Below are 26,010 nucleotides of genomic sequence, written 5' to 3'. Positions count from 1 at the left end.
TGTGATGCCCCAATGACATGGCCTTTTCATGGAGGGCAGGAGGGCACTAAAGGCCAGGAGGAAAAACCTGAGAGAAACTTAAGGACCTTGGAGCTGTCTGGCCTGGATCTACTCACTATACCACTGTTTCTTTCATAGATGACTTAAGCAATTGTCTCTCTGCTAGGGAAATGCTATGGCAGGGTTTGATAGAACTTTCAAGGATTTCCCGTGAGTTATTCTTCTGTTGAGTAAGTATATCAGTGTATATCCTTGTGCCGGCTAATATAAAGCATTCACAATCTCAACAATCCCTTCTGTTTCAAGTTAAGTCTTTTTTTCTCTCTGAAGAGGCGGTATGCTAATGGATGTCATCCAACCTTTGGCCGTTTAATTACTTTAGCAGGTGGTTTGTTTCTTTAAAGTTATTTTCTTCCTTCCTACAAAGTGGGTGGAACCTGTTTTCCATTGTCATGTCCTGACTATTGTTCCGAATAGCGTGTCTGTAACAACCCTCGGTGGTCTTGTGTATTGATTTGCTCACACTGACCTACATTTGCTGATGACCAAACATCAGCAAAACCTCTTAGCCATGACCCTCGCCAACCATCCTTGTTGTAAGGATCAAACTGTCCTTAGTTTTTTTCCACAGGCTCAATTCATAATTTAAATATAAAAACCGGACAGCTTTGCTTATTGAACCATAAAGACGAGTGTTTCCTGAAGCGCTTAATTTCTTGGTAATTGCATGGTTAGCATGTCTGAAGCTGTTTCTGCAGCTTAGATTGTTTAACTCACTTCTGGATTACAGTATTGTAGGTCTGTTGTGATGTGCAACACTATCCATTAGACATCAAATGGACTTTTATGACTAGACAAAAAAGGTCTCTAATAAGTAAGTGCATGCTTATAGTTGTTATATTTGCTACATCAGAGGCTGGTGTAATTACACAGTGTACGCTTGGGACCGTACCGATAGGTGTTAATTTTAACAATAGTGATTTTGCTGTGTGGGCCGCTAATGGAGGCGGCTCAGCGCCTTGGCTGACAGAATTGTTAGACACACGGCTGTTTTATTCCAGGCGTTGGTGGTGTTTGAGTGAAATTGAAAAAAGAGAAACTTAAATTTACATGTAATTTCATGCAATTTGGTGATGATCCAGCTGACTGTTTTGGAAATAAAGAAACACAGCTTTTTAATTTTGAGCTAATGATCATCACAGAAGATAAATAAGGTCGTTGCTCGATTATTAAAGCTTCTTGAAATCCCTCTTTTGGGTACAGTAAATCACAAATATAAAAACGAAATACTGGCTGTGGAAATTGAACCCAGAAATTAAACCCAGCTTGATAAAATTTCCCATGAGTTCAGCTGCTCCAGTTTTCAGTTACGGGCTGAAAACCAAACCACATGGAGCACATAAATCACATAGTTTAATATAAAAAATTTTAAACCTCCATTTTTTTATGTAAAGGACACTAAGATACTGAACTTGTAAAAATAGCAGGACAAATATGTCTTATAATACTTATTGTACAATAATAATTAATAATCAACCTAATGACACTTGGTAACATGAATTTCTGTAGGATAAAGGATGCAGCCAGAAGGAATACAATCAATCATCTAACAAAACTGAATTACTTTCAACAGACTAAAGAAACACCTAAGGCAAATAAAAATTCAATAACATCATATCCTATTTCCTAACTGTACTCAAGTTCTGATGACTGGCTCACTTGATATGCACTTAATGACGTTTTTTTAAAAACAATCTCTAGAACTATAAACTACGCTTCACTTTACCCATAGGGGGGAAACAGTTAAGAGTTTTTATCCTTCACAAAAGGGTCCAAGGACATTGTAAAGTGTACATTCTTTATCATTTAAACTGGTATTTAGATTTTTAAAAACTACCATGGTTTTCAAACTGCTGTGTATAATGTATGTAGTAAGCGATTTAACTGTGGGCAATCTTGCTGCCAACTTGACCAGGAGATAACTTCGCCTAAACCGCAGTTAATCCATAAGAGGCAGTGGTGGCTCAAACGGTTAAGGCTCCGGGTCATCAATTGGAAGGTCCAGGAGGGATCAAGCCTCAGCACTGCCAAACTACCACTGTTTATTTCCTTGAGCCATGCCCTTTACCCAGGGGTGCTGTATCCTGGCTGACCCTGCAATCTGACCCCGAGTTCCTTACTGGAAAAAATCATTTCGATGTGCTGTTAGGTACATGCAACAAATAACTAGATCTAAATCTTACATACAAACAGAACAAACAGAGCCTGTCTGTTGGGTGGAAAACACCTACTTACCTTAGTTACCACAAGCTAGCTAGCTTAGCTTTAAATGCTAAGGTGGCTAACATTAATTTACATCTTAATGTTACCTTGGGGGCCCCGAGTGGCGCAGTGGTAAAGTGCTCGCCCTATCATCCGGAGATCGCGAGTTCGATACCCGGGTGGTGAGGTTACCTCTCACAGCCGGAGGCCTAGAGAGAGCTGATTGGCCGTCAAACTCCATTATCCGTACCCTAGACACCATGTGTCTTGGTCCTTTGGTGCTATAAACGTTTTGTATTTAAGTTACAGTAAGCACACTCCCTAGCGACACAGCTATAGTTATGTTCGGTAAAATGACAGGGATAATATATTTTGGTATTGAAAATTATATCAATCCTCGTTTGTATTTTCATCTCCTCTTCCATATTTTTAGCACAGAGTAACCAGCAACAAATAACCTTAAGTGATTTAGCAACCTTCAGTTTAAAGAGCATTTTGTGACCTTGGCTACTTTTATCAGTATACAATTGTCTTCTGTGGTTAATTTAAAACAAGTCAGTTCATTCATTATGCTACAAGGACACTAAAAGTTTTAGATGGCATTTTCCCTGGGACGAGGACTTATTGTGCTATTTTTGCTCCAGCATTTCAATGACAATAATGAGGACCACTTTGTCATACACACACACACACACACACACACACACACACACACACATATGGCAAAAGTAAATCACTGCACAGTTCAAAAATGAAGGTTTAGTGAAATATGGTGGTGTTTTGAATATTTTTACTAAGTAAACCAATTTAAATCTAACATACCATGGTTAGATAGTTAGGGAAACACTAATGCATATAATGGTGGCACATTGGTGTAGTGGTAAGCACTGTTGCCTCGCGCATCCAGGATCGAGGGTTTGATTCCCGCCTCAGGTCTGCGTGCATGGAGTTTTCATGTTCTCCCCATGCTTTGTGGGTTTTCTTCCGGTTTGCTCCCACAGTGAAAAAGACATACAGATTAGGGTAATTGGTGTTCCCAAGTTGCCCATTGTGTGTGTATGTGTGTGCCCTGCGATGGATTGGCACCCTGTCCAGAGTGTAGCCCGCCTTGTGCCCAAAGTCTCCTGGGATAGGCTCCAGGCTCCCTGCAAGCCTGTACAAAAGGACAAGTGGTATAGAAGATGCAAACAAATCGGCAGACGCAGTATCTCAAGGTGAACTGTTATACAACTTCCCTGGAAAAAAAGGCCACTCTTGGATTTGGACTTATTTTGAATCACAGCAACCGTTGTACTGTGTGGTTAAACCAATTATAAATCGATTATTGATAGGTTTACTCAAACTGACAGTCAATTATGGGATGGTTACCAACTCCCATCACTACGCTAAAGTGACTTTGAGTAACAGAACAGACTGATTTGATTCTTATTAACTTAAACACATCTCCTGTTATACTGAACTTCCAGCCTTCTAACACACAGCTATCTGATATCTCCCAAATGAGGATGGGTTCCCTTTTAAGTCTGGCTTCTCTCAAGGTTTCTTCCTATTGTCCTTGCCACTGTCACCTTTGGCTTGCTTATCAGGAACAAACTGATAATTATAATATATACATATTGCTCACGTATTCCAAACTCATTTTCATATTTTTTTTTATTTATTATATAAGGCACTTTTGCGACAATGCAGATAAGGTGATAAAATAAAACTGTGAAAGTTAATGTGAAAACCCTCCTCATTCTTTCCTCTCTCCAGCATTGTAACTGGGCTCTGGTCTGATGATCTGCCTACATTCAAGTAATTCACATAAATGGATATACTTGGATGAAAATCTAAGAAGATCAGCAAAAAAAAGTTGCAGGGTTTCATGTTTTGTCTCCGAACTATGGCCCCGAGCCCTGAGCAAAAAGTTCCCATTCATGTCCTGAGAAAAGGATGCTCTACAAGATGGTTAGGGTGTGTGTGTTTTTCTGCGGTATAAGTCTTGGTGTAAATCTATATTTCCAAGATGAAAATTTTTGGGTCGATCCTTATTCTGGCTCAGCTGGAGGCTACAAGTAGAAAGTGATGCTCATATTTAGGCTGGGCTCCCTGAGACTGACTCATAGGTGTGTAAATGTGGACTGGATGCCACATTCTTTCTCTACCCAGCAATCTCCTTTTTAGGTGATGTTACTACTCACTTGCCTTTCCTGGGGGACTAAAGTACGTTTTGGGGGCTTTTGCGTGTGTAGCACTAGACTATGTGTAGGTGGGGCAGAGGGACAGAGGGGCTGGCTCTGACACAGGGGTCTTTGTGCATGAGCGTCCAGAGAGCACATTCCCCTCTCTCAAAACCAAACCCCCCATGACATCATAGCCCACAGCAAGACAAGGCAAGAAATCAGACTTGCCGAGAGAAGCAAGGCGTTGTAGAGGAGAGGAGGGAAATCGGGAGGAAACGGCGCACGGAGGGTGAGTGAGGTGGGCCTCTGTTTCGCATACGCAGTCAGAAGGAGGAGGAGGGAAAAAGGAAATAGAAGGAGTAGCCAGGAAAAGGCTTGTGTTATGATAGGCAGAGTTTCTCAAAGACCAATAGAACTTTATATGACGAGCTTTATTTGAGTCATGACTGCCCTGCAGTGTACAGATTTTAAAGGGAAATTTGGTCTCAAAGTCAGGAATTTATCATTGACCTGGATGGAGAGGGATTTTCAATTCTTTATTTATTGACTGGAAACGTTCCAAAGTGAGCAACTGAAGATAAGTTAAGGATAAGAGGATTCATTATTAAAAGGTAAGCTTGGCACATCTCAATCTTTAAAATGATAATTGTTTTCATGCCAAAATGCTTAAATCTGGTCACGTCCGAAGGTATTCTGATCATTCCATTAATGTTTTGATCATCTTGGTGATATCTTGGTTAGAGGTGGTTTTCGTAAAGGAAACATAAAGAGAAAGGGTCTAATGTGGGGATCTTTCTGTCAGCAGCACTGTGTGATGCTTCTCTGAGTGCTTTCAGTCAGCAAGTCCAACTCTCAAAGGCTTCTAGCATTACCAACATGCTTTCAGCAAGTTTTGTTTGAGCGAGCTCTTTCAACCCAGCATGTCTTTAAAGAATCACCATGGGGGATCTACATCAAGGGAGGTTCAATTTTGTTAATCATGTGTAATCAGCTAATCATTTCCAGATGCGTCAGTGCCAAAGCCAAGAAAATGATATTCATCTGATTGCCGTTTCTGAAGTCTTGTTTACTTTGCACACACAAAAAACACATACGTTCATTAGATGAGCCAGGGCTACGTATCCTTCATCGCTTGTATTAGGCAGCAGGAGTCTCGAGGACAGCTGAGCTATGTGGGGAATGTCAGAGGCGGCCCAGTGGGCGTCCACATCCCCCCACTGAGAGTGAGACTTATTACAGCCTAAGCTGGCAAGAAGCATGACCAGGGAACATAGAAAAAGTGTGTGAGAGAGAGAGAGCGATAAGGGGGGAAGTATATTGGGGGGGTCACAATACTTGACAAGGCAATCTCTAAGTGGGGGAGTGTTGTGGAAATGATTGGGGAGGGGACATGTTTGGACAGGAAACACATGGTCAGTGAGCTGCCACAGACCTTAGAAGGGGCAGTTTGTCTTCATGCTAAAATAAAAATGTATTATGAAAATTAAACTGTCTGTCTTGGAATAGTTGTGATATCAGTCAAGGGACCACAATAAGATGGTAATGTTATTGTTGTTGTTGTTAGTTTCTCGGCTGGTCTCGTCAATTGGTCCGCACAACAACTTGGCACAGGTTTTATGCCGGATGTCTTTCCTGATGCAACCCTTTCATTTTATCCAGTATTGTAATTTTGAAAAACAAATTCATTTGAAATGATCACAGGCAGGTACAAACATCTCTAGTCCTGGCCTTTCTAAATTTGTGTTTTTTCACTGTCCTTGACGTTGAAAATGAATTGCAGTTTCCCAAGGCACTGGACGCCTATTTTATGTGGTAAGGATTCAGTTTCCTCATTTCATCTAGGTTTGTGTTGCAGTTGTTTAGTTTTTTTTTTATGGATGGGTTCAGGAGTTAAATGATCGAATTTCTACCAGCCTCCAAATTAGTGTTGTACCATTCATAACATTTGAGGTCATCAGTAAATTTATCAGCTTTGAATCCGTGAATTAATGTGTCATGACCTGCAGAGGCTCACATGACAGAAAACAGTCAACATTGACTCAGTTTGAAAAGCTTAAAATAGTTAAAAGCACGGGGTGTATATGGAGGGGATTGATCATCGTGTGGTAGTGAACACACCCTTGAGGCAAAGCTGAGCTGGAGAGAACAGGGACTTTTATTGAAAACAGTCTGACATAAAGACACATTAAAGCCATGCCACATGACCCCTGCCAGTGTGTATAAACAATGCCTTGAGACAAGCGTTTCATTAGTATTACTTGTTTCGGTTAAACTGAAGCAGAAATGGTCTGGTCCAGATGTGTTTTGTGTTAAATGCAGTGAAAATGTTCTATGGAGAGAACTGCAGAACTTACCCAATACAAAACATTGCTTTATTTTTGCAGATATTAGTTTACAACATAGTCCCGGGAATAAGTGTTGAAACTGGAATGATTTCAATTCCTGGATGTATGAGAATGTAGCTCCTAATCAAATTAACATTCTAAAAAAAGCACTTCGGAATGTTTGACCAAACCGTATGGGGTAAGTCAATATCCAAAATTAGTATAGGTCTGCTGATAGAGATGTATATTCCTTTTCTCCAGGGAACTTTAAGAGACAAATACCAACTTGTCTAAGTCAACAGGACTTCTTTCTTATTAGGGAGATACTGTATGTTTCACTACCTACTCATCCAAGTAGCTTTTTCAGTCAGACTGAAACTTCTAGGTAATGCTGCAGCGAAAGCATGCCTCAAAAAAAAAAGAAATAAAATAAGCAGATTGAACAGTAATATATGAAACAAATTCAGTATTTGGTGTAGCAATGCTTTGAGGATCCTTTAACTTTCAGGTACAATTTGTGCAATTCATAAAGAAATTAGCTACTAAGTTTTTCTGAGCATCCTGCAAAACCACCCAGGAGGACTTCTGAGGACCACCCAGTCCTCCACTTCCCAGGACTTTGACTGTTGTACCTGCTTCTATTTTGCATGCAAAATCCAGCAGCTTCCATATTGTTTTCTTTTAAAAAGTGGTCGCTTATGTACGATGGCTGCTTTCTTTTCTGGCATGCAAATATTTTTCTGTGACTTTTAATTTTGCGGTGGAAAAAATGGCTGATGGCAGAAATGTTTTTGTGCGACTCAATAACAAGGTAATAAAATTTTTTTAAACAATCTTATACTAAAAAACCCAGTTACCTTTTTACAGTATTGTGTATTCGCCTTATGGTTGGTTTACTGGGTTACTGATTAGAAGGTTGGGGTTCAAGTGCAAGCACAACCAAGCTGCCACTGCTGGAAGCTTAATCCTCTTAACTCTAGGAGCGCTGTATCATGGCTGACCCTGGGTTTTGGCCCCAGTTTGCTAACAAGCTTGGACAGGAGAAGAAAATATTTTTACCATGTTGTAAAGTATATGTGCCACATAAAACCTTCTCTCATTTCTGTGTTATGAACTTCCCTTTTTGTGCTCAGCAAATCATAGTGAACAGAACACTTAAGCGATGTCTGGTCTTGACACCGGTGCGACATGACACTTTCTCACTGCTTGTTATCTCTATGAGGTGTGTTCAACAGCACCTGTGTTATTTACAGAAGAGAAGCCTTTCACAAACACTAACCGTTAACCAACAGGGAACAATTGAACCTGCTCAGGCATACACACCTACGAGTAAAACATAATTGCTGAGCTATTGAATTTCTATTGTTGACTAATCCTGTTGTTGGTGTGCACTGACGTATGTAAAGTCAGTAATGTTCTACATTGTAAATGTCTTTAAAATTGGACTTGTCTGTGAAATTTACAGCCCTGTGCAGTGTTTTAGCATGAGGCATGCTAGGAGCTAACAAGCACCCTGCCACACTATATGGATTGTGTAAAAATTAGAGCAGTGGTCTGAAAAAACAAGGTCACTCTGTCTGAAGGTGACTAAAACCTTGCTAGCTAAGTGTCATTTCTTTGCACAGTCAATGTCAGGATTTGATCTAGTTGCTGGATAGATACAGTATGTACAATGGCAAAATAAGGTTAACATGTCCCATTTGTAATCAGATATTCACTTATAAAATATTTGTGATGCTTCTTTGAAGGCAGGTTTTAAAATGATGCGACTTTAAAGTAAAGTTCTGCCGATAGGAGAAAAATATTTTCATTTAGAAAAGTTTGACAAATGTATAGAAAATGTAAGTGCATCATGCATTTAGCAGTACTCTAATCTGCATTGATTTTCATCACATCAGTCTTGCATTACTCACTTTTTGCACTACTGTCAATTTTAATTGCTATATATCCCCTTAATATGCTCCCCGATTTTGCACATACAGTAATCATTAAGAGAGTACTATCCATACATACCTAGTACACCTCTTTTTTTTTTTTTTACCTCTTATCTATTCTATTTAATCTAGTATTTTGTGTACCATATTTAATGCGCATACTTTAATATTCTGACATCAAAAACAGTCTGGCTTATGTGGTTAAAAGACCACCATTTAAAATTGTGATGAGCTCACACTCTGGTATGTTCCCTGGAGGACTGATGGGCTTTAGGATCCTTGTGACACCCTTCTATATCTCACACATCAGAGACACCACTTTACTCGGCTCCTCAGACCCCTAGGAGGTTTTATCTCTCTATTAGTCCCCTGTCAACAAAGAAGTCTCAGCTGACCTAAAATCAATGCCTCGTTTTCAGTGAATTATTTACTGTTTGCCCATTAAATGATACCATCTGGAGCAGAAAGGGATTTGGGCCAGACAAAATATCCTTTAGAAGTTTCCTATTAAAATTAATTCTTTACTCAGGATAATTAATAATGGAAATTTTCATCTGGTAACAAGTCTGACCATGCAATAATATAATATACTGAAAAGAAAAAATGCAGTACATTGCATTAATTGGAACACTGGGTATCTGGTAAGCACTGCCGTTTTAAACTATGGCGTTCATTTTATAAAAAGGACTGAGTATTTTGCAATTTCAGTAGAATGGGTTTCTCCTACATTATACTTCACAGTATGTGGTATCCTATGATTCGATTGTCATTACTTTGGATTGTAAAAGGTTTACTCTTAAATAATTTATACCTAAGATCAAATTGCCTGGGTCAGAGTTCAACAAACCCATTCAAACCCATTATCCTTCACATCTTATCATGTTGTATTCCTCTATTATGCATGATGGTCTGAAGCAGTGCTTTCTTTCAGCTCTGTTCTGTGCGCAGATTACATAAACATGAGAACCATAAAGCAGAGCTTCAGTTTTTGTTCCACAAATTGTGGCTCTATTACGAATATAAGAAGTTAAAAACAAGTGAACTGAGATCATTTTTGGTTTCTGTTTGTTTTCAGACATCCTGCAGCCTAACAGAGCATGACTCTGAACTAAAGACCAGAAGGACCTCTGAGAAGAGCTTAAAGAGTGTCAGTTTCTTCGACCCAGTCAGTGTTATAAGTGAAGGTGAAATTGACATGGAGGTTGAGGTACAAAGCAAAAGCCAACTTAACCATGCAACAAATGGCGAGAATGGCGTGAAACACAAAGAAGAAGTGCTTGACGAGGGAGAAGTTGCCCAAGAAATACGCTATCTTGATGAGGTAATTGAGGCCAACTGTTGTGACACCGGAGCTGAGATGACTTCAAATGGAACTTGTTCCCCAGTGCTCCAAGCAATTTATGTTGATGGAAATGGGCCATCTGTTCATGTTCCTGACACATCATCGTCAGTAAGCCATGAGGTTTTCGTAGAGGGAAAACAACAGACTATCTATGTTGAAGACAATCTGAACAGTTCTAAACCAAATGGTCATGCAGGAATAATAACCGATGACTACAATAGGTCACCTAATAATGAAAGGATAAAGAACGAGGCCCGATTTGAGCTTCGTCCTTTCTATGAAGAGAAGAAGCCAGCCAAGCTTTTTGACCCGCCGACAGAGAAAGAAATAAGGGTGAAAAAGGTCAGGCCTTCCGAAGAGATTGCAGAGCTGGAGAGAGAGCGCTTGGAGCTCATTCGTGATCAAGCAGTCAAGAAAAATACTGGAATTGCAGCAAAGTGGTGGAACCCACCACAGGAAAAGACCTTGGAGGAGGAGCTGGAACCAGATAAATTAGAGTCACTACGCAAATATGAAGAAAGGAAGCAAAGGAAACCTGAAACAAACCGAGTACCACAACAATCCCCTAAACAAACTGTCTCCTTTGCCCAACCTGAAATGGGAAATAAGGAGGACATTGTGGTTCAGGGCATTGATTTTGCTGCAGCCCGCAAACAGTTCCTTCAGATGGAGCACACTAAGCAACCGCCAGCAACAAAAAGAAGTGTGTCTCCCCAGATATACTCTGCCAAACCGTTTTTCAGGACCTCCGATATTGGTAGCTCTATTACAGTCACCAGCCATGGTAGAGTCACCGTGGATGATGGGAGTGATATAAGCCATGTGAAAATTGAAAGGGTGTTTTGTAGTTCTGAAGATTCTCCCATACAAAGCAGGGACAGTATGTCTAACACTGAAGTGAAAAACGATGACTTTACCTGTGCCCGAGCAGTAATGACCATCCTTAAGGATGAAGACACTGAAATGCACCAGAGATCCATTAATAGTTCATTTCACCCAGAGGAGATAGATTCTGGATTGGATGACCTATCACTTAGATCTCAGGATACCACTATGTTTGAGACCTTATCCAATGATCTTAGCATGGATAACATAAGTGACAGTGGTGCCTCCAATGAGATCATGAGCGCCTTCTTGGAGAACTCCCTTGGTGACTGCTCTTTCCCTTCTACTCCAGTGGCCACAACACCTATCAATGGGAAGCTGGAGGGCAGCACCAAATCACCAAGTTGCTCCTACCAGACAGACAGTTTAACAGAGGAGGAGCTTGAATACCATGCAGGTATCTTGGTCCAAAATGCCATTCAGCAAGCTATTGCACATCAGACAAACAAATGGGAACCACTTCAGGCTGTGCAGCAATCCTCCCCAATCTCAGGGAGATTAGAAGAGACTTCAGAACCTTTACCAGCAGCACCTGAAGAGAAATGTCCTTATATGCCACTTGATACTGAGCTATCCCCTGTGGAAGAGAAGAAAACTACAACTCCTTCAATTACTGTACAGGTGCCTACGGCCCAAGCAACTTCACTTATAACAGTGAACGCTTACAGGCCCCCAAGTCCGTCTCCCCCACCAAGTGAGAAGCCTGAGTTTAGCTATTTTAGTAAATACTCGGAAGCAGCGGAGCTCCGAAGCACAGCATCTGTGACTTCTGCACAAGGCGCAGAAGTCACCTCAGGGCCTTTCAAATTGCGCTCACGTAAGCAGAGGACTCTGTCCATGATTGAGGAAGAGATCCGGGCTGCCCAGGAACGGGAGGAAGAGCTTCGCAAGCAAAGACAAACCCAAAGCCTGCGTCCCAGCATCAACCCCATTCACAAGCAAAAGACCAACAGCCTTCCAGCCAAACTGGTCCTTGGTGGGAAGACAGCCCCTGGTAAGCCAATTCTATATAATGTTAGGGTAGCAGTTCGTCTCCTAAAGTTTTAAGTGCATTATGTGAATACTCTGACCCAATTCTTGTGCTAGCCTATATTTTATGGCAATTTAAGGCTAATGTAAGACCTGTTATATCAAGTCAGGTTAGTTTTGTACTGTCGCCAGTTCAGAAGGTTAAATGTGTCAAATTTTCAATTTTGGCAAAATTCTGTTGATGCGTTCCTCACCTTCCTGACAGTTCAATGCAACTGAGAAAGTATTAATACTAAATATTGTTTTAAAGCACAGTATCCAAGCTGGATACTCGAACTTGTGATAGAAAAACATGCATTTTTTGCTGGCGAAGATATTTTTATGGGTTGCAGGAAAAGCGTGATGTCAAAATGAGGATGAGGGTTCCCTCTTTCCTACTACATCACATTTGTTGATATATTAAATACATATTCCAAAAATAGGATTTTAGCTGAGAGTCATAAGGCCTTCTCATAAACGAACTTGTAGTGGAAATACCTCTGGAACCACACATGATACAGTAATAAACTTGGTATTAAAATGGAACTTATTGAACCATGAATCTGTAAATATAACTCAAATCATCAAAAATGTGACTTAATACATCAAATAATAATTTGCTGTGATGGGTCACATTTATTATCACAGTACTGATACCAATGACTGAAGTTAACCAAACAGAAGCACTCTACAGGGGAATTTGAAAAGTTTCTGGTCTTATTTGGGCCACTACCTCTACTTCACCGAAACTGCCCCAAAGGACACTTGCAAGTACTTACTGATCATATGCCTAACATTTGCTACCACCTTTAAGCCATATTTATGAACTCTTTTGAATACAGGGTTGATTTTGTGAAAGTTGCATAATCTTCCCCACAGGTCAGATCTTGAGTTCCACTTGCAAACTGCTGTTGTGGGCAGTGTTTAGAAATAATATAGTGTGCTCAGTCTATTCAACCGTTTGGACAAATAACTGCTTTGGCTTTGAGTTCATTGCCTTGGTTTGTGAGACTTTTCATTTCTTGTTTTATTTTTGTCAGCAAGCTTTCAAAAACAGCTGATATTTGTCACTTTTTCTACAGTACCGAGTAATAAATATTAATCAAGTACTGCCATCTGGCGGTGGCAGTATGAATTGCACAATGTTATAATGAATCCTTTCTATAATGTTATTTACAGTACAATGGTAAGGGGAGTACAGGTCATTAAGGGTCAGAATGACCCCAAGGTTGCCTTTGCACCAGTGTTAAAGAAGAGGCCATATTTTACTGTTGGTGTTTTAGATGACAACATTTTTTTTTAGAGCTATGCATAAATGAAGGACACAGAAAGATGACTCTATAGGAGCTGGTTGAATTAATAATGTTAAATGTATGAGGTAATTAAACAGCACTTTAGAGACTTTGGAACAAGTTATATTTGTTCACTATTGATTTCGCATAACTAAAAATCATTGCCATTTATTAGCGTTTTACTTGCATAAGGTTAACCGAACAATATTGATCACCAACTAAACACCAGCAAACTGGGAACAGGATCAGAAAAGTAGTATAGAGTATTTACTGATATACTGTATTGTTACTCTGCTGCTACTTTTAAGTACTTCTGTCTGTCTAAAGATTTTGCTGAGAACATGGCAAAGCCACGGTCTACAGGCCAACAAATTCCATCCTTTAAAATCCTTTTAACTTAAATGAGATAAGGCAGTATAGAGCTGCAAGAAAACATTAAAAATTACCTTACTTTCTCTGCTTTCTGCTCTACTTACCATCAAGAATGTGTCTTGCACTAGCTTTCTCATTTTCTCTTCTCAGTGTTATCTGATGCTGAAATGTGATATTAAAATTCATTGTTGAAAAGATGCCAGTTAGGTCAGAATTCATTCACTGTCAGAGTCTCTGTGATTTAGTCCTCTGGTTTTGTGAGCTTTGCTCTCATAATGGTCTCGTAAATAATCAAACCATTTGATGAAATTTCATTATAAAAAATAAACTTGACCATAGTAATCACAGTCGTGTTTAATAGTGCAAATTAGAGCATTTCCACTCACAGTGCCATAAGAACTCACAAGATTGGGACTAAACAGCTGTGTGGCCATAAGAAAACCACTAGTTAGTGAAGCTAGTCAGAAAATTATTGGATTTTGGAGCACCGGGAACAAGGTCATGTGGTCTCACGAGTCCGGATTAATCCTACTTCAAAGCAATGTCCATGTCAGGGTAAAAAGGCCCACAGTACAAGCCTCTGGAGGCAGTGTTATCATTTGGGGTTGGTTCCATTGATCAGGGTTAGAGTTTGAGACATTATGTGGCAACAAAATTAAGTTGGCTGATGACCTAAATGTACTGAATGACCAGGCACAGGCATAGTCCTGAAATTGTAGAGTGGTTCTAGAAGTACAAGGAATAATTTTTACATATGAATTGCACCACAGACTCCTGACCTTCCCCTCGCTAAAAGTCTTTGGGATGTGCTGGAGAAGACTTGATGGAGTGGGTCAGCTGTTCTGTGATCAGGATCTTGGCCAACTATTAAAGCAACTCTGGATGAAAATAAATGTTATGTGAATGCCACAGCTAATGCATGCTGCATTCAAAGCTAAAGGCGGTGTAAGAAAAATAGTAGTGTGTTTGACTAGACAGTGTATGAAGAAGTGATTCAGCCGATTTACCTAGAAAGTTGGTAAGTTGGCTCTTTGGTTAATGCATCTGCTGAGAAACTCAATACTAACTGTTGATCCATTTGCTCCATTAGCATTACTGACCTACTTATTAACTTCTTTCAATTAACATCATCATGCTTTTTTACCCTCATTTACATGCTTTTCTACTTCCATTGGCTCAGGTAAAATTGAAAAGATCCGTGTTGCCCCGCCAGTATCTCCAGCTTCTTCAGATGGTGCACTCCCATCCCCTCTTTCTGATCTGGGGAGTGATGACTCAGGCGGAAGCCAGCGGACTAAAAACTTCATGCAGACCCTAATGGACGATTTTGAGACACACAAAGTCAGGCGTCGGGAGAAGGCTGAGGACAACAGTGTGAGTTTCATCATGAATAGAAAAGTAGTTCTTTTGCATTGTAGTGGTTTAGTATCCTCTGTGGCAGAGGTTCTAAAGTTCAGTAATGGGGTGCAGAACGCCTCCTTAAAAGCTTGATTATTAGGTCGTTGGATCAGGTATAAGAAATATGAAAAATTAAACTTTATATTTAACAGCTCAGCAGGTCCAAAGAAATGGACACGGACCAGCTCTGGAGTATCTGAACATATCTAACCTTCTTTATCTTGCATGGCTGCACCTTAAAGATATGTTTCCTCAACTTATGCTGTAATACTGTCAATTTCTTTGAAACAGGCATTTTCATGTGCTTGGTCAGCTCAATAAGAGGTACTGTAGAGTTTACATGTAATGCCCCTAGTGACTCTGGCCTCATTATCTTACTTGAGAGTGATGCAAGTCTGTGGCTTTAAAGGGCAATTCCTCTTTTGCATCACATGGGAATGCAAAAGGGAAATGCTAGGGGCTTTCCAGATTAGCACTAAAGAAAAGGAATTAAAAACAGGCTGAGACAAATGAAAGTCTTGCCACCATAAATTAAATTATCTCTTCTTTTTCAGTTTCACGAGTGTTCTGTATAAGAGTTAAAATACCTTTGCAGACAGGGGATGATGGAGCAATTGTGTTTTGTTGTAAATTAATTATTAGATCAACCAAACTTGTGTTAAACTTGCCTGGGATCCCCTGAAGTAAGTTCAATTCCCTAAATTTCATTTACTCTAAATGTATTTGCACTAAATTGCATTGAACTTTATTGTGATAAAATGACGGTTCAATTTATTCCTTGAAAATTAAATACCAGCTTATTGTTTATACATTTAATTCTAAATCTACTACAAATGCAGAATTAAAATATTAACAATGCAAATGCTTTTTCTGTGGGTTGTTGAGAAAATTCATATAATATATAGTGGAGGAAATGTGTATTTGATCCCCTGCAGATTTTCTAAGTTTGCCCGCTTACAAAGAAATGAAGGGTTTATAATTTTTTATCATAGGTTTATGGTACAGGATAGAGACAGAATATCAACCAAAAATCCAGAACAAGCACACAGTACAAATGTTATAAATCGATTTGCATTTCATTGAGGGAAATAAGTACAGTATTTGATCCTCAAGTGAAACATGACTTACGTGCTGGAGACTTACGTACGTTCTGGAAAAACACTTGTTTGCAAGCACAGAGGTAAGTCTTTTCTTGTAGTTGGTTACCAGGTTTACACACATCTCAGGACGCATTTTGATCCACTATTCTTTACAGATTTTCTCTTGCTTTTTAAGACTTCTTAAAAAATTTCGTCTCTCTCCATAAATTTTCTATAGGATTATGGTCTGAAGACTGCCTAGGCCACTCTATGACCTTAATGTAATTCTTCTTGGGCCACTCCTGTGTTGCAAAGTGTTACAATACATGGCCTGTCCATTAACCCCTCAATGCAGCAAAGTCAGTCTGTACCTTTAGCATGAAACCAGCCCTAAAGCATGATGTTTGCAACTCCGTGCTTGACTGTAGGGATGGTGTTCTTGGGGTCATAGTCAGCATTTTTTCCTCCAAAAACAGAGTGTCAAGTTGATGCCAAAGAGCTCAATTTTGATCTTACTTTATCCCAATCCTTCTGTTCATTGGCAAACTTTAGATGGGCCTGTACATGTGCATTCTTGAGTCAGGGGACCTTGCTGCACTAATTTCAATCCTTGGCGGCATATCATGTTACCAATGTTTTGTTTGGTGACTCTGGTCCCAACTGCCTTGAGATCATTCACAAGCTCCTCCCTTGTAGTCCTGCACTGACCCCTTATTTTTCTCATGATTATTCTTACCCCTTGAGGTGAAATCTTGCCTAGAGCTCCAGACTGAGGGCGGTTGATGGTTACTTTGTATTTCTTCCATTTGCAAATAATCACTCCAACAGCTGTCTCCTTCTCACCAAGCTTCTAGCTCAAGGTCTTGTAGCCCATTCTAGCTTTGTGCAGTTCTACAGTCTTGTCCCTGACTTCCTTTGACACCTGTTTGGTCTTGCCGATAGTGATGAGATTTGAATGGAAGATAAAAATTCTGTGGACAGGTGGCTTTTATACACATTACGCGTTGTTGTTAGGAGCTCCTTCTTAAATTAACATGTGTACCACAAGAGCACGTAATGAGTCTGCAGGAGCCAGAATTATTGTTGGTTGCTTGGGGATCAAATACTTATTTCCCTCACTGAAATGCAAATCGATTTATAACATTTGTATTGTGTTGTATTTGTATTTCTGGATTTTTGGTTGATATTCTTTCTCTATCTTGTACCATAAACCTATGATAAAAATTATAAACACTTCATTTCTTTGTAAGGAGGAAAACTTAAACAAAAGCACTGTTCTTTTTCAGCGAAATTTCACTTTTCTCAAGCGGTTCTCTATTGCAAGCGTTTTTTACTGACTAACACTTTCTCTTTCCTTCTTGTCAGTATGTGCGTCTATTACTCTCTAAAGATGTTACATCTGAGGTACTGGTACTTTGCTTGCACGAAAACTCTTGTCCATGTCATTTTCTTATTGCATGTCATTGAATTTTTTTGGCATTTTGCAAATGAATGTGGCATGTCTGTGGTGTCAAACACTATGACATAGGAGAAGCTATCAACTTGATGATTTTATTCATTTTGTGTGCAGTATCATTAGTGATATAGAGTGCCTTATATAAGTCTTCAAACCACATTGCCAAATTAAATAGTGAAATCTGGAACTGAAATAGACTTAATTGGGATTTTATTATTTGATTTACACAGTAGGGCTAATATTTGTTTTTTCGAGACGGGTTTAATTGAACAGCTGGGATTTTGGTAGTTGTAAAGTGTTTACACCCAATAGGTCAATAGGTGGTAGAACCACAGTTAGTTAGTATAGTTAGTATAGCTGCAAATCTTCAGAGATATGTTTTTTTTTATCTCTCCCGAGTAGTTTTGGCAGCATACTTACATTTATTGCTCTGTTAGTGGATCTTCTAATCCACTCTCAAGTCAGTTTTTTTTTTTTTTTTTATACAATTGCCCAGTACATGGCATGAATAAACCTGCCCTCGACCCTGAGCTTTTTTAAGTCCTTGCTGATGAAAAGCATTCCCACAAGATAATGCTACCATCACCATGCTTCAGGCTCTTTATGGCGATGTTGAACAGTGTTGGGGTCCACCAAGCATAGCACATTGTTGTTTTGGTCTCATCAGACCAGAGTATCTTTTTACACATATTTTTCTAACTTTCCATCTCTGCATTTTGGCAAACATCAAGCAGAAATCCTATGAGTGGTGTTCATATCAAATTGGGACTTGTGATAACATAATAACAGAATAACAGAGCATCTTCATTTCTGTATATAATCCCCTACTACACTAATGCACTTATCCCAACGTTTTACTAGTGCTTGGATACCATTGAGTCAGGACGTTTTCTAAGTACACCAAAGCCATGATTGAACTGCCTGCTTTATGTCTGAAACACTGGCCTCCCAGGAACTCCTTGACAGCCCAAACTTGTGCAAATGTCTTGGAGCGGGGTCAGGATGTAGCAATAACTAGCAGCCGAGTTTCTGTAATGTGCAAGTGGTGCTCATGAATGATACAGTTCCCACAGACAGATGTTTCACCCACAAGCTGGCTACAAGTTATCCTTGATAGATTTTTTTTAATGATATTTATATTGAGATTTAGAGATATGTGATGATTTAATTTCACACAGTTTAATTAGTTATGTGATTTCTGATGGCATGTGGCTACATGAGAACCTTTTTGTTTCCTTTTTTTATGTTGACTTAAACTCTACCCAACATATAAAGGTTCAACAAGAAAGAATACGTATGCAAGGCACTTTAATATTGTGATCGATTTTTAAGCAGTGTTTGCAACTTCATGTCCACCTTGTTTGCATAAAAGAAAAACATTATCTGTTGCCTGTTCTGCCTAAACCTCCTTTCCATTAAACCCCTAATCTAACTTTGTGACTTCCCTCATGCCATTGGTACACTATAATGAACAAAGATTGTCCAGTCTCGTGTTTCATTTTACCATTCTTCAGTATGTAACATTTCAGCAAATATTATAAAGGTTCAACGAGGAAGGGAAATCGGCGATTTGCATCCTTCTGTTTGCAATGCTAGAGTTATTATATAACCCTTATTTATTTATAGACAGTATAGTTTGGACTGGACATTCCGGTTCATTGGAAAAAATATATACAAAGACCCCTGTGATTGTAAGACGTGGTAAAAGATCGAGACCCCCCACCTGCCGTTCGGATGCAGCATGTCTGTATCTGTTCCTTTGCATTGTTTGTAATCAGCCTGTACAGCTGGTGTTTACACATACTCAAGCCTGTATTGTGTGCTGTGGAGTGTATTGTTTGATGTGGTGTGTATTTACAGATCCCTATTATCAGCTAGCTGTTATCAGAAGAATAACTGTTGGATGTGCATGTGTGACTGTGTTCAACTTGACACAATATTATCTTTTATTTATAAATTTGAGTCTGTTTTACCAATTGCTCAAATATTTCAGTGAACTGGTTTGATCTATACAAAATGTATGATCTATGAGGGTGGGTTAAAAAACAGTGTTAAACCATCCCCTCTATAGTCCTTATAAGGATGAAGATTCAAAGACATTGGGGCATTCATGGGTCGCAGCTCAACCTAAATTATTTTTAAGGTGGCAATATGAAATCTGGTTGAGAGACGGACAAAGTGTATTGAAAAGCAAGGAGATTGTGTCGAAAAATATTCAAAAATTTATGTATGTTTACGCACCAATATAACTGCACAATTTAATAAAATTGAAAGTGAAATTAACAATTATATATTATTATTAGGTTTTTGATGTATATGTATTATTCTGGCATGTGATGAGAAGCTTCCCTGTTAGTTCCTGTTATAGTTTGTGTTATAGCAGCCTCAGTAGCCTCCCTATTTAAAGCTGATAAGACTAAAACTTCTGCCTTTAAGTCTGTACTGTAGCAAAAACTTGACTGTTACGATGTGCTGACACTGGAGACCCCTTCCATAGAAAGCTTCACCATATCAATTTGACATTTCTCTGATAATACATTTTTTACTATATTTATTATAAGACTTAGATAATGCACAGTAGTTACTTAAGCAACATTAGCAACCACATAATGTCCCTGTGATTGAACTATTATAAGAATTTCTTTTTTCAACAACTTGTGCCCAGTCATTCTGATGAATTCAAGAGCACTGTGGTATAAAATAGTTCAATGTATTGAAAAGTCATGCATATTTCATTTTCACTCACCCATCCACACTAACACCATCTTGCCCTGTGTTTTGGGGTCAGGTTCTAGAGGCTACGCGAGTTACCCGCAGGAAAAGTAACATGGCTCTGCGATGGGAGGCGGGAATCTACGCCAACCAGGAAGAAGCTGGAGAGGAAGAGGAGGAAGAGGAGGAAGAGTAAAGCCAGCTTTTTATTTTCTAAACAACAGGAAGAATGAGAGAAAACCAAAAGTATGTTGGAGAAAGCCACAAGTATTTATGCTGAGTATATGTATATCGCAGGAACAAATAATCATCAGATCTCCAAATGATCATCGCAGAAGCCCATCCAGTCATGTAGTGGGACCTATGGAAACGTTCTCACTAAAAACTTACATATACAATTGATATCCAACTACAGTATACTATTGTGCTTTCGCTCTCTCTTTAATTTCAAGCTTTTTTTTTTTTCCTTTTTTTGATGTGCAGTAGTTTGGGACAAGTGCAAAGGAAATGCCTATTTTGAGTTTTTGATTTTCCATTTTTATGATTGGATATATAAAATGGCTTTGAACTGACCTTGACATGTGATCGTTATATGGGTTTAAAAAAATTGTTTAAGAAAGATTCGATTAGACCTGAAGGTTTTTTCAAAGGGTGATGGAAAGTATTTATACATGCTAAAAAGGACCTTTTTGTATTCAAATGGGAACACTTGATTTAGATAAAAAACAAACTGGTGTTTGTTATGGAAAATGATTATGAACATTGTTCCTGTTTTAAGTACGTATTTAAGTAGGCTAAAATGGGATATGCCAGTTCCAGTCCATGTTAAGCCTCTGGGGATTTGATTGGGGAATCGACAGTCACAAGTGCAGTTTGTATTATTTATATTACAGGAGAGTAGCACAACACATATATGTTACAGCACAATAAGTCAAATTAGGTATAGAAATTATTAGCACCTCTACATAATTAAGAATATTGGATTTAAAACTGACTGAAAATGAAACACTGCAGCAGGATTTTTTTTTGGGAGACAGAAAATGAAAGTAGGGCACGCAATGGTTCGAGAGAGGAACAAGAGTAGTATTGTCCAGGTTTGTAAATGCACAATAGTGTTCAGTCAGCTAACTATTACATTAAACATAGCAAAACGATAAATACAGACATTTATTTCTCAAAGCTGCTTTTTAGCAGCCAGTCCAAACAGTAAACAGATGAGAATGAGAAAACAGAATGAGAAGCGATATACACACTGCAATCCGAACCACAAACGTGCATGTGAACTGCATGCACTGTCCTATATTTTCCCCTTTTTTCAGTTTCCCTTTGAGTTGTTTGGCTGGACACAGTAATCTTTTACTAAGTATGTTATCACGTGTGATAAAATGTATGTAAGATGTATTGAATTATGCAAGTACAGCCAGGGTTGCCAGATTGAGATGAATATAACCAACACCAAGACACTCAACAACCATCTGCTGGAGATTTTTCCTATAACCCCGAATCAGGCAATACTGATTAAGTACAGCGAGTGCTCTACACCATATACAGTACAAGAGTGATGTAGGGATGTATTTTTTGGGGTTCATGTAAATGAACAGGACAATAGCAATACAGGTGTTTAGAGGCACTAGCCATGAAAATTAAATTCCTTTCACAAAAACACTTTAATTAATCCCTCTCTCTGGAGTTTTATATATAAAGTAAACACTTTATTAGTAAGCTATATGAACCATCTCTCTTTTATACTGTGTATTTGCCTTGTTTCAGCAGGTTTTATTAGAACGTGTAAATGCGATGCAGTGAAATAATGTTATACGAGTGCTCTGTAGATAATTGTAGACATTCGAAAGTGGGGAGTGATGTTTCACCAGCAACTCGACAATGGACCATGGTGTAGTCCGATGGTGGACACGGACACACCGTCAATAAGGGAGAATGCATTGCGGAAAACGAAACAAAGGTTCATGAGATATTCTTCTTGACTCTTGTTCCACCCAAAGAAGGTCTGGATGGAGAAATATGGATTTTATGCCTGAAAGAACAACTGTTACAAGAACACTCATTCATCATTCATTTTTTTTTTACATACTTATAGTATATTACCTGAAAATGCAGTAGTTAATACACACAGGCCTTGATGTAAGAAATGTGTTGTTGTTTTTTTATGTTAGGCACAACTGTGAGTGTGAAATCACCGTTTCCTTTTAGACTGTGTGTCCTGTGATGTGATAAGACATGACAAAGAGACAATGATGATGATTCAACGATAACGATTTTTTCATTTGATAAACTATTGACGAAGATGTTTTTGCAGGAGGTTCACTTATGGATCAGGGTGGTCAAGCTTATCTACAATGTAGCTATTAAGTGGCCCTGCGATGTGGCTGTAATAAGAGCACGCAGTCACAGAGAAACATTTGTCATAGATTGTTTCGGTATGGTTATAATATCATGATAGTGTTTTTTTTTTGGGTCATGTGATATACAGTAGTAGTCTGGCTGGATCGACTGTAAGCAATGAATCAAGAACATCTTACCCATGAAATACATGTTTTTCTTTCAGATATTTCTAAGTGCTATGGGACCTGATTAGTAGGCAGATGTTCGGAATAATATAAGAGGGAAATATTTTTCTTTGTGCAGTGAACTATTTACAATGTATCTATGAATGAGACATAGTTTTATGAAGACTGGCATTTTATTACTATGATGTTTGTGCATTTCTGCAAGGTATAGCCATTAACGTGTGTTTGGGCGAGAGTGTGCATGTGAGCATGGGTGTGTGTCTGAATAAACAATTTCTCGATTTCCAGAAATACAGTATATGCAAAGGTCTTCAGGACATCCGGAGTAGCAGCTTGTGTGCTAGTTATTTGCCATACATACACACACGTGAGAAGTTTAAAGCAGGTAAAAAAAAATTATAAATTTGTGTTTTTCAGCTGGTTTTGATTGTAATGAAGCCTTGTCTTTTCAAAGAAGTGTGTTCTTACAAAGTCTGTAAATAAAGCAGCCTTTTCTTTATTATGACCCGAAGGTATGTTCTGAAAAACATGCAGTGTAATAGAAGAGAGGGCATTAGAGGAAACCTTAAATGGGCAAACAAGCTCTACAACACATACAGTTATCATCAATGACTTTGTAGTGTTTCTGTTTTGTTTTTTCTTCAATGCATGATATTTATATTGGAAAACAATCATTTGATCAGCCAATGGACTATAAACAATCAAGAAAATTTGTCTTGTCTGAGATTGTTAGATGCCCCCCTCGGTCTAAAGATACAGACAGTACCTTTTCATTTAAAGTGACGGTTTGAAATATGTTAATATTATTTTTAGAAAAAACAATGTTCACAGAATGTTGCTCTTTTTGCGAATATACTCTTAAAAAATGAAGGCCTCTTATTTTTACAAGTAGCTTTTCACTTTTTGTTTTTTTTTTTTACTTGTGAAGTGGCAAAAACACCCTTTTTTTTTTTTTTTTTAAGCTCTGTTAATTTGTTAACCACTTATTGTATGTTAATATATTCTGCTTATTTTGTTTTATAGTAATTGTAAGGCTTACACTTAAACGCATATATAATTATTTTCTCATTAAAAACAAAATGCACAAATGGGGTTAGGTCTTCATTATGATCTGTGGATCTTCATAAAATGCTTCGTAATTCAAGTAAATATTTTACGTTTTTAGGTTAATGGGTTATATAATCGTATTATCTGTGATGCCACTTCCATGACAAATCACATCAAATCAAAAAGCATGATGTTGCTACTGAAAACATGCTAATAACGTTGTGAACTTTAATATTAAAATATATGATAAAATAGTATAAATATATAAAGCATGTTTCTGACAATACAAAATTTAGATTATTGGTCATGAAATTCTGTATAAATATTTATTAAGAGAATTTGCTTATTAGTGTAGACAATTCAATAAGTACATATTGCAGTTAAGTCGCAATGTGTCCAAAAAAACGTTTAGAACGTGTAGAATGTTTGCTAGTATTTATTTATCACCTTACAAGTCATAAAAAACAAACAATAATAAAATATTTACAAACGCTACATAAATTACCTTTGATAAATTGCTGTTTAAATTTTGCGATTAATTAAATGCACAGGTTTATTTTGTGATTTTGATTTTTATGCTATTAATTGTGCAACATTAATAAATATGTATAAGTCCCAAATTAATGGGAAACAAAATTTGCCACCCTTGTACTTTGCAAGTTGGCATGGTTTGGCAGAACTTTTAATTTTTTGGTACAAATTAACATAATTACTACCTCTTATGAGAATTCGTATTTTAAAATCAAATATTTCTATCCTAATGAAAGTGGTCTTTCAGGCACAGGACACAAGCGCCCGCCTGATGATTAAATGAAGATGAAAATTATGTAAATGTCATGAGTTTAATAGATCTTTTGGAAGAAATAGTGTTCATTGCTCTAGTATAGATCCAGTGAATTGTAGAATCCATGCAATGCACAAGCAACCTTCATGTTGAGGTTTCTTTTAATTTGTCACCGGTCTGTTTATAGAAAGGCCCTTTAGAGCCTGATCCATGCTTTGACATGTTGCCCACACTTAAAGTGTAGTTAAAAAAAGAGGTAGCATTAAATTACTTTCAGCATAAAAGCATATTTATGTGTCTTGTCTGTGTGTGTGCCTGTTAGGTAGTGCTTGGAATTATTATATAGTTGATATCAAAACTGATAAAGTAAGCAGTGCTTTTGCTAAGCAAGGACATTTTAAGGTCATAGCAAAGGTATTTAAAAGGGGAACAGCAGTCCAAATGATTTATCATGAGGTTCTTGTTAGCTTGAACAAATGTTTTGGACTTCTGGGAGAAAAAACATCAAGACAGACTGGCGTGCAAAGGAAACACCATGACTCTTCATACAAGTATAAATGCACTCTATTACATAAACTGAAATGACACAGTAAATAACGTCTCTCTGACTGAATATAACGAGCATTTAGTTTTTTAAGATAAACTTAGCACTGATCAATACAAGGCGATGCACAAGAAGGTAGCTCGTGTCTAAAAATAGGTAGGTACTGTAATATCATACGGACAATATACAGTAGCTGACTGAATGAGTATCTGACTTGTAAAAAGTCGTCGTCATCATCAGTCAACATTTCTAAAACTTTCCACTCTGACACTATTAACTGTATGTGATGTCATATTATTAACAAATTTAAAACTAAGATCACAGGTAAGGTAGGCACAAGTCAGGAGATAGATGGAAAAAAAATCAAAGGATTAGAGAAGAGCAAGAAGTCCTGGAAGGCATGGTTTGGGCCCCACTCTATAAGAGCTCTCAACATCATTGAGTCTGTCTGGGACTACATGAACAGCCTACATACACAGAAGATCTATGGTTAGTTTTAAAGATTTTAGGAACAACCTACCTGCCCAGATCCTTCAAAACCTGTGTGCAAATGTACCAAGAAGAATTGATGGCAATTCCGGTTTTGCAGGCAAAGGGTTGTGATGCCAAATACTGATTTGACTTGTTTTTCTCTCCTGTTTATTACTTTTTATTTTGTTAATTGAAAAACACTTCTATTTTTGGAAGCATTTTTAATTTACAGCATGAGGAACCAGACTCCAAAGGGACACCCTCATCTTTCCTTCTAAGTAGTGTGAAGTTGGCTGCACGGTGGCTTAGCTGTTAACACTGTCGCCTTGCACCTCCAGGGTCGAGTTCGATTACCGGCCAGATTCCGTTTGCATGTTCTCCCCATACTTGGTGGGGTATCTCCTGGT

At 38.3% G+C, this 26,010-nt stretch overlaps 1 protein-coding gene across 7 annotated transcripts in view; it reads left to right on the top strand.

Annotated features, from left to right (window-relative positions):
• Positions 1-22,308, top strand: part of LOC128505671 (A-kinase anchor protein 2) — a 91,391-nt gene extending 69,083 nt beyond the window's left edge. For 6 of the 7 annotated variants that reach the window (XM_053476212.1, XM_053476211.1, XM_053476210.1 and 3 more), the window contains 3 exons: positions 9,761-11,906; positions 14,765-14,958; positions 20,306-22,308. In XM_053476212.1, the coding sequence (XP_053332187.1) occupies positions 9,761-11,906; positions 14,765-14,958; positions 20,306-20,425 (2,460 nt within the window). In that variant the 3' untranslated portion in view covers positions 20,426-22,308. The remainder of the gene's footprint in view (positions 1-9,760; positions 11,907-14,764; positions 14,959-20,305) is intronic. The other variant, XM_053476215.1, reaches the window with a different exon arrangement.
• The last annotated feature ends 3,702 nt before the right edge of the window (positions 22,309-26,010 follow it).

The sequence above is a fragment of the Clarias gariepinus genome, chromosome 17, assembly GCF_024256425.1.
Source record: "Clarias gariepinus isolate MV-2021 ecotype Netherlands chromosome 17, CGAR_prim_01v2, whole genome shotgun sequence".
Lineage (NCBI taxonomy): Eukaryota > Metazoa > Chordata > Actinopteri > Siluriformes > Clariidae > Clarias > Clarias gariepinus.
Note: the sequence above shows the minus strand (reverse complement) of the source record. Positions and strands in the feature narration are given on the sequence as shown.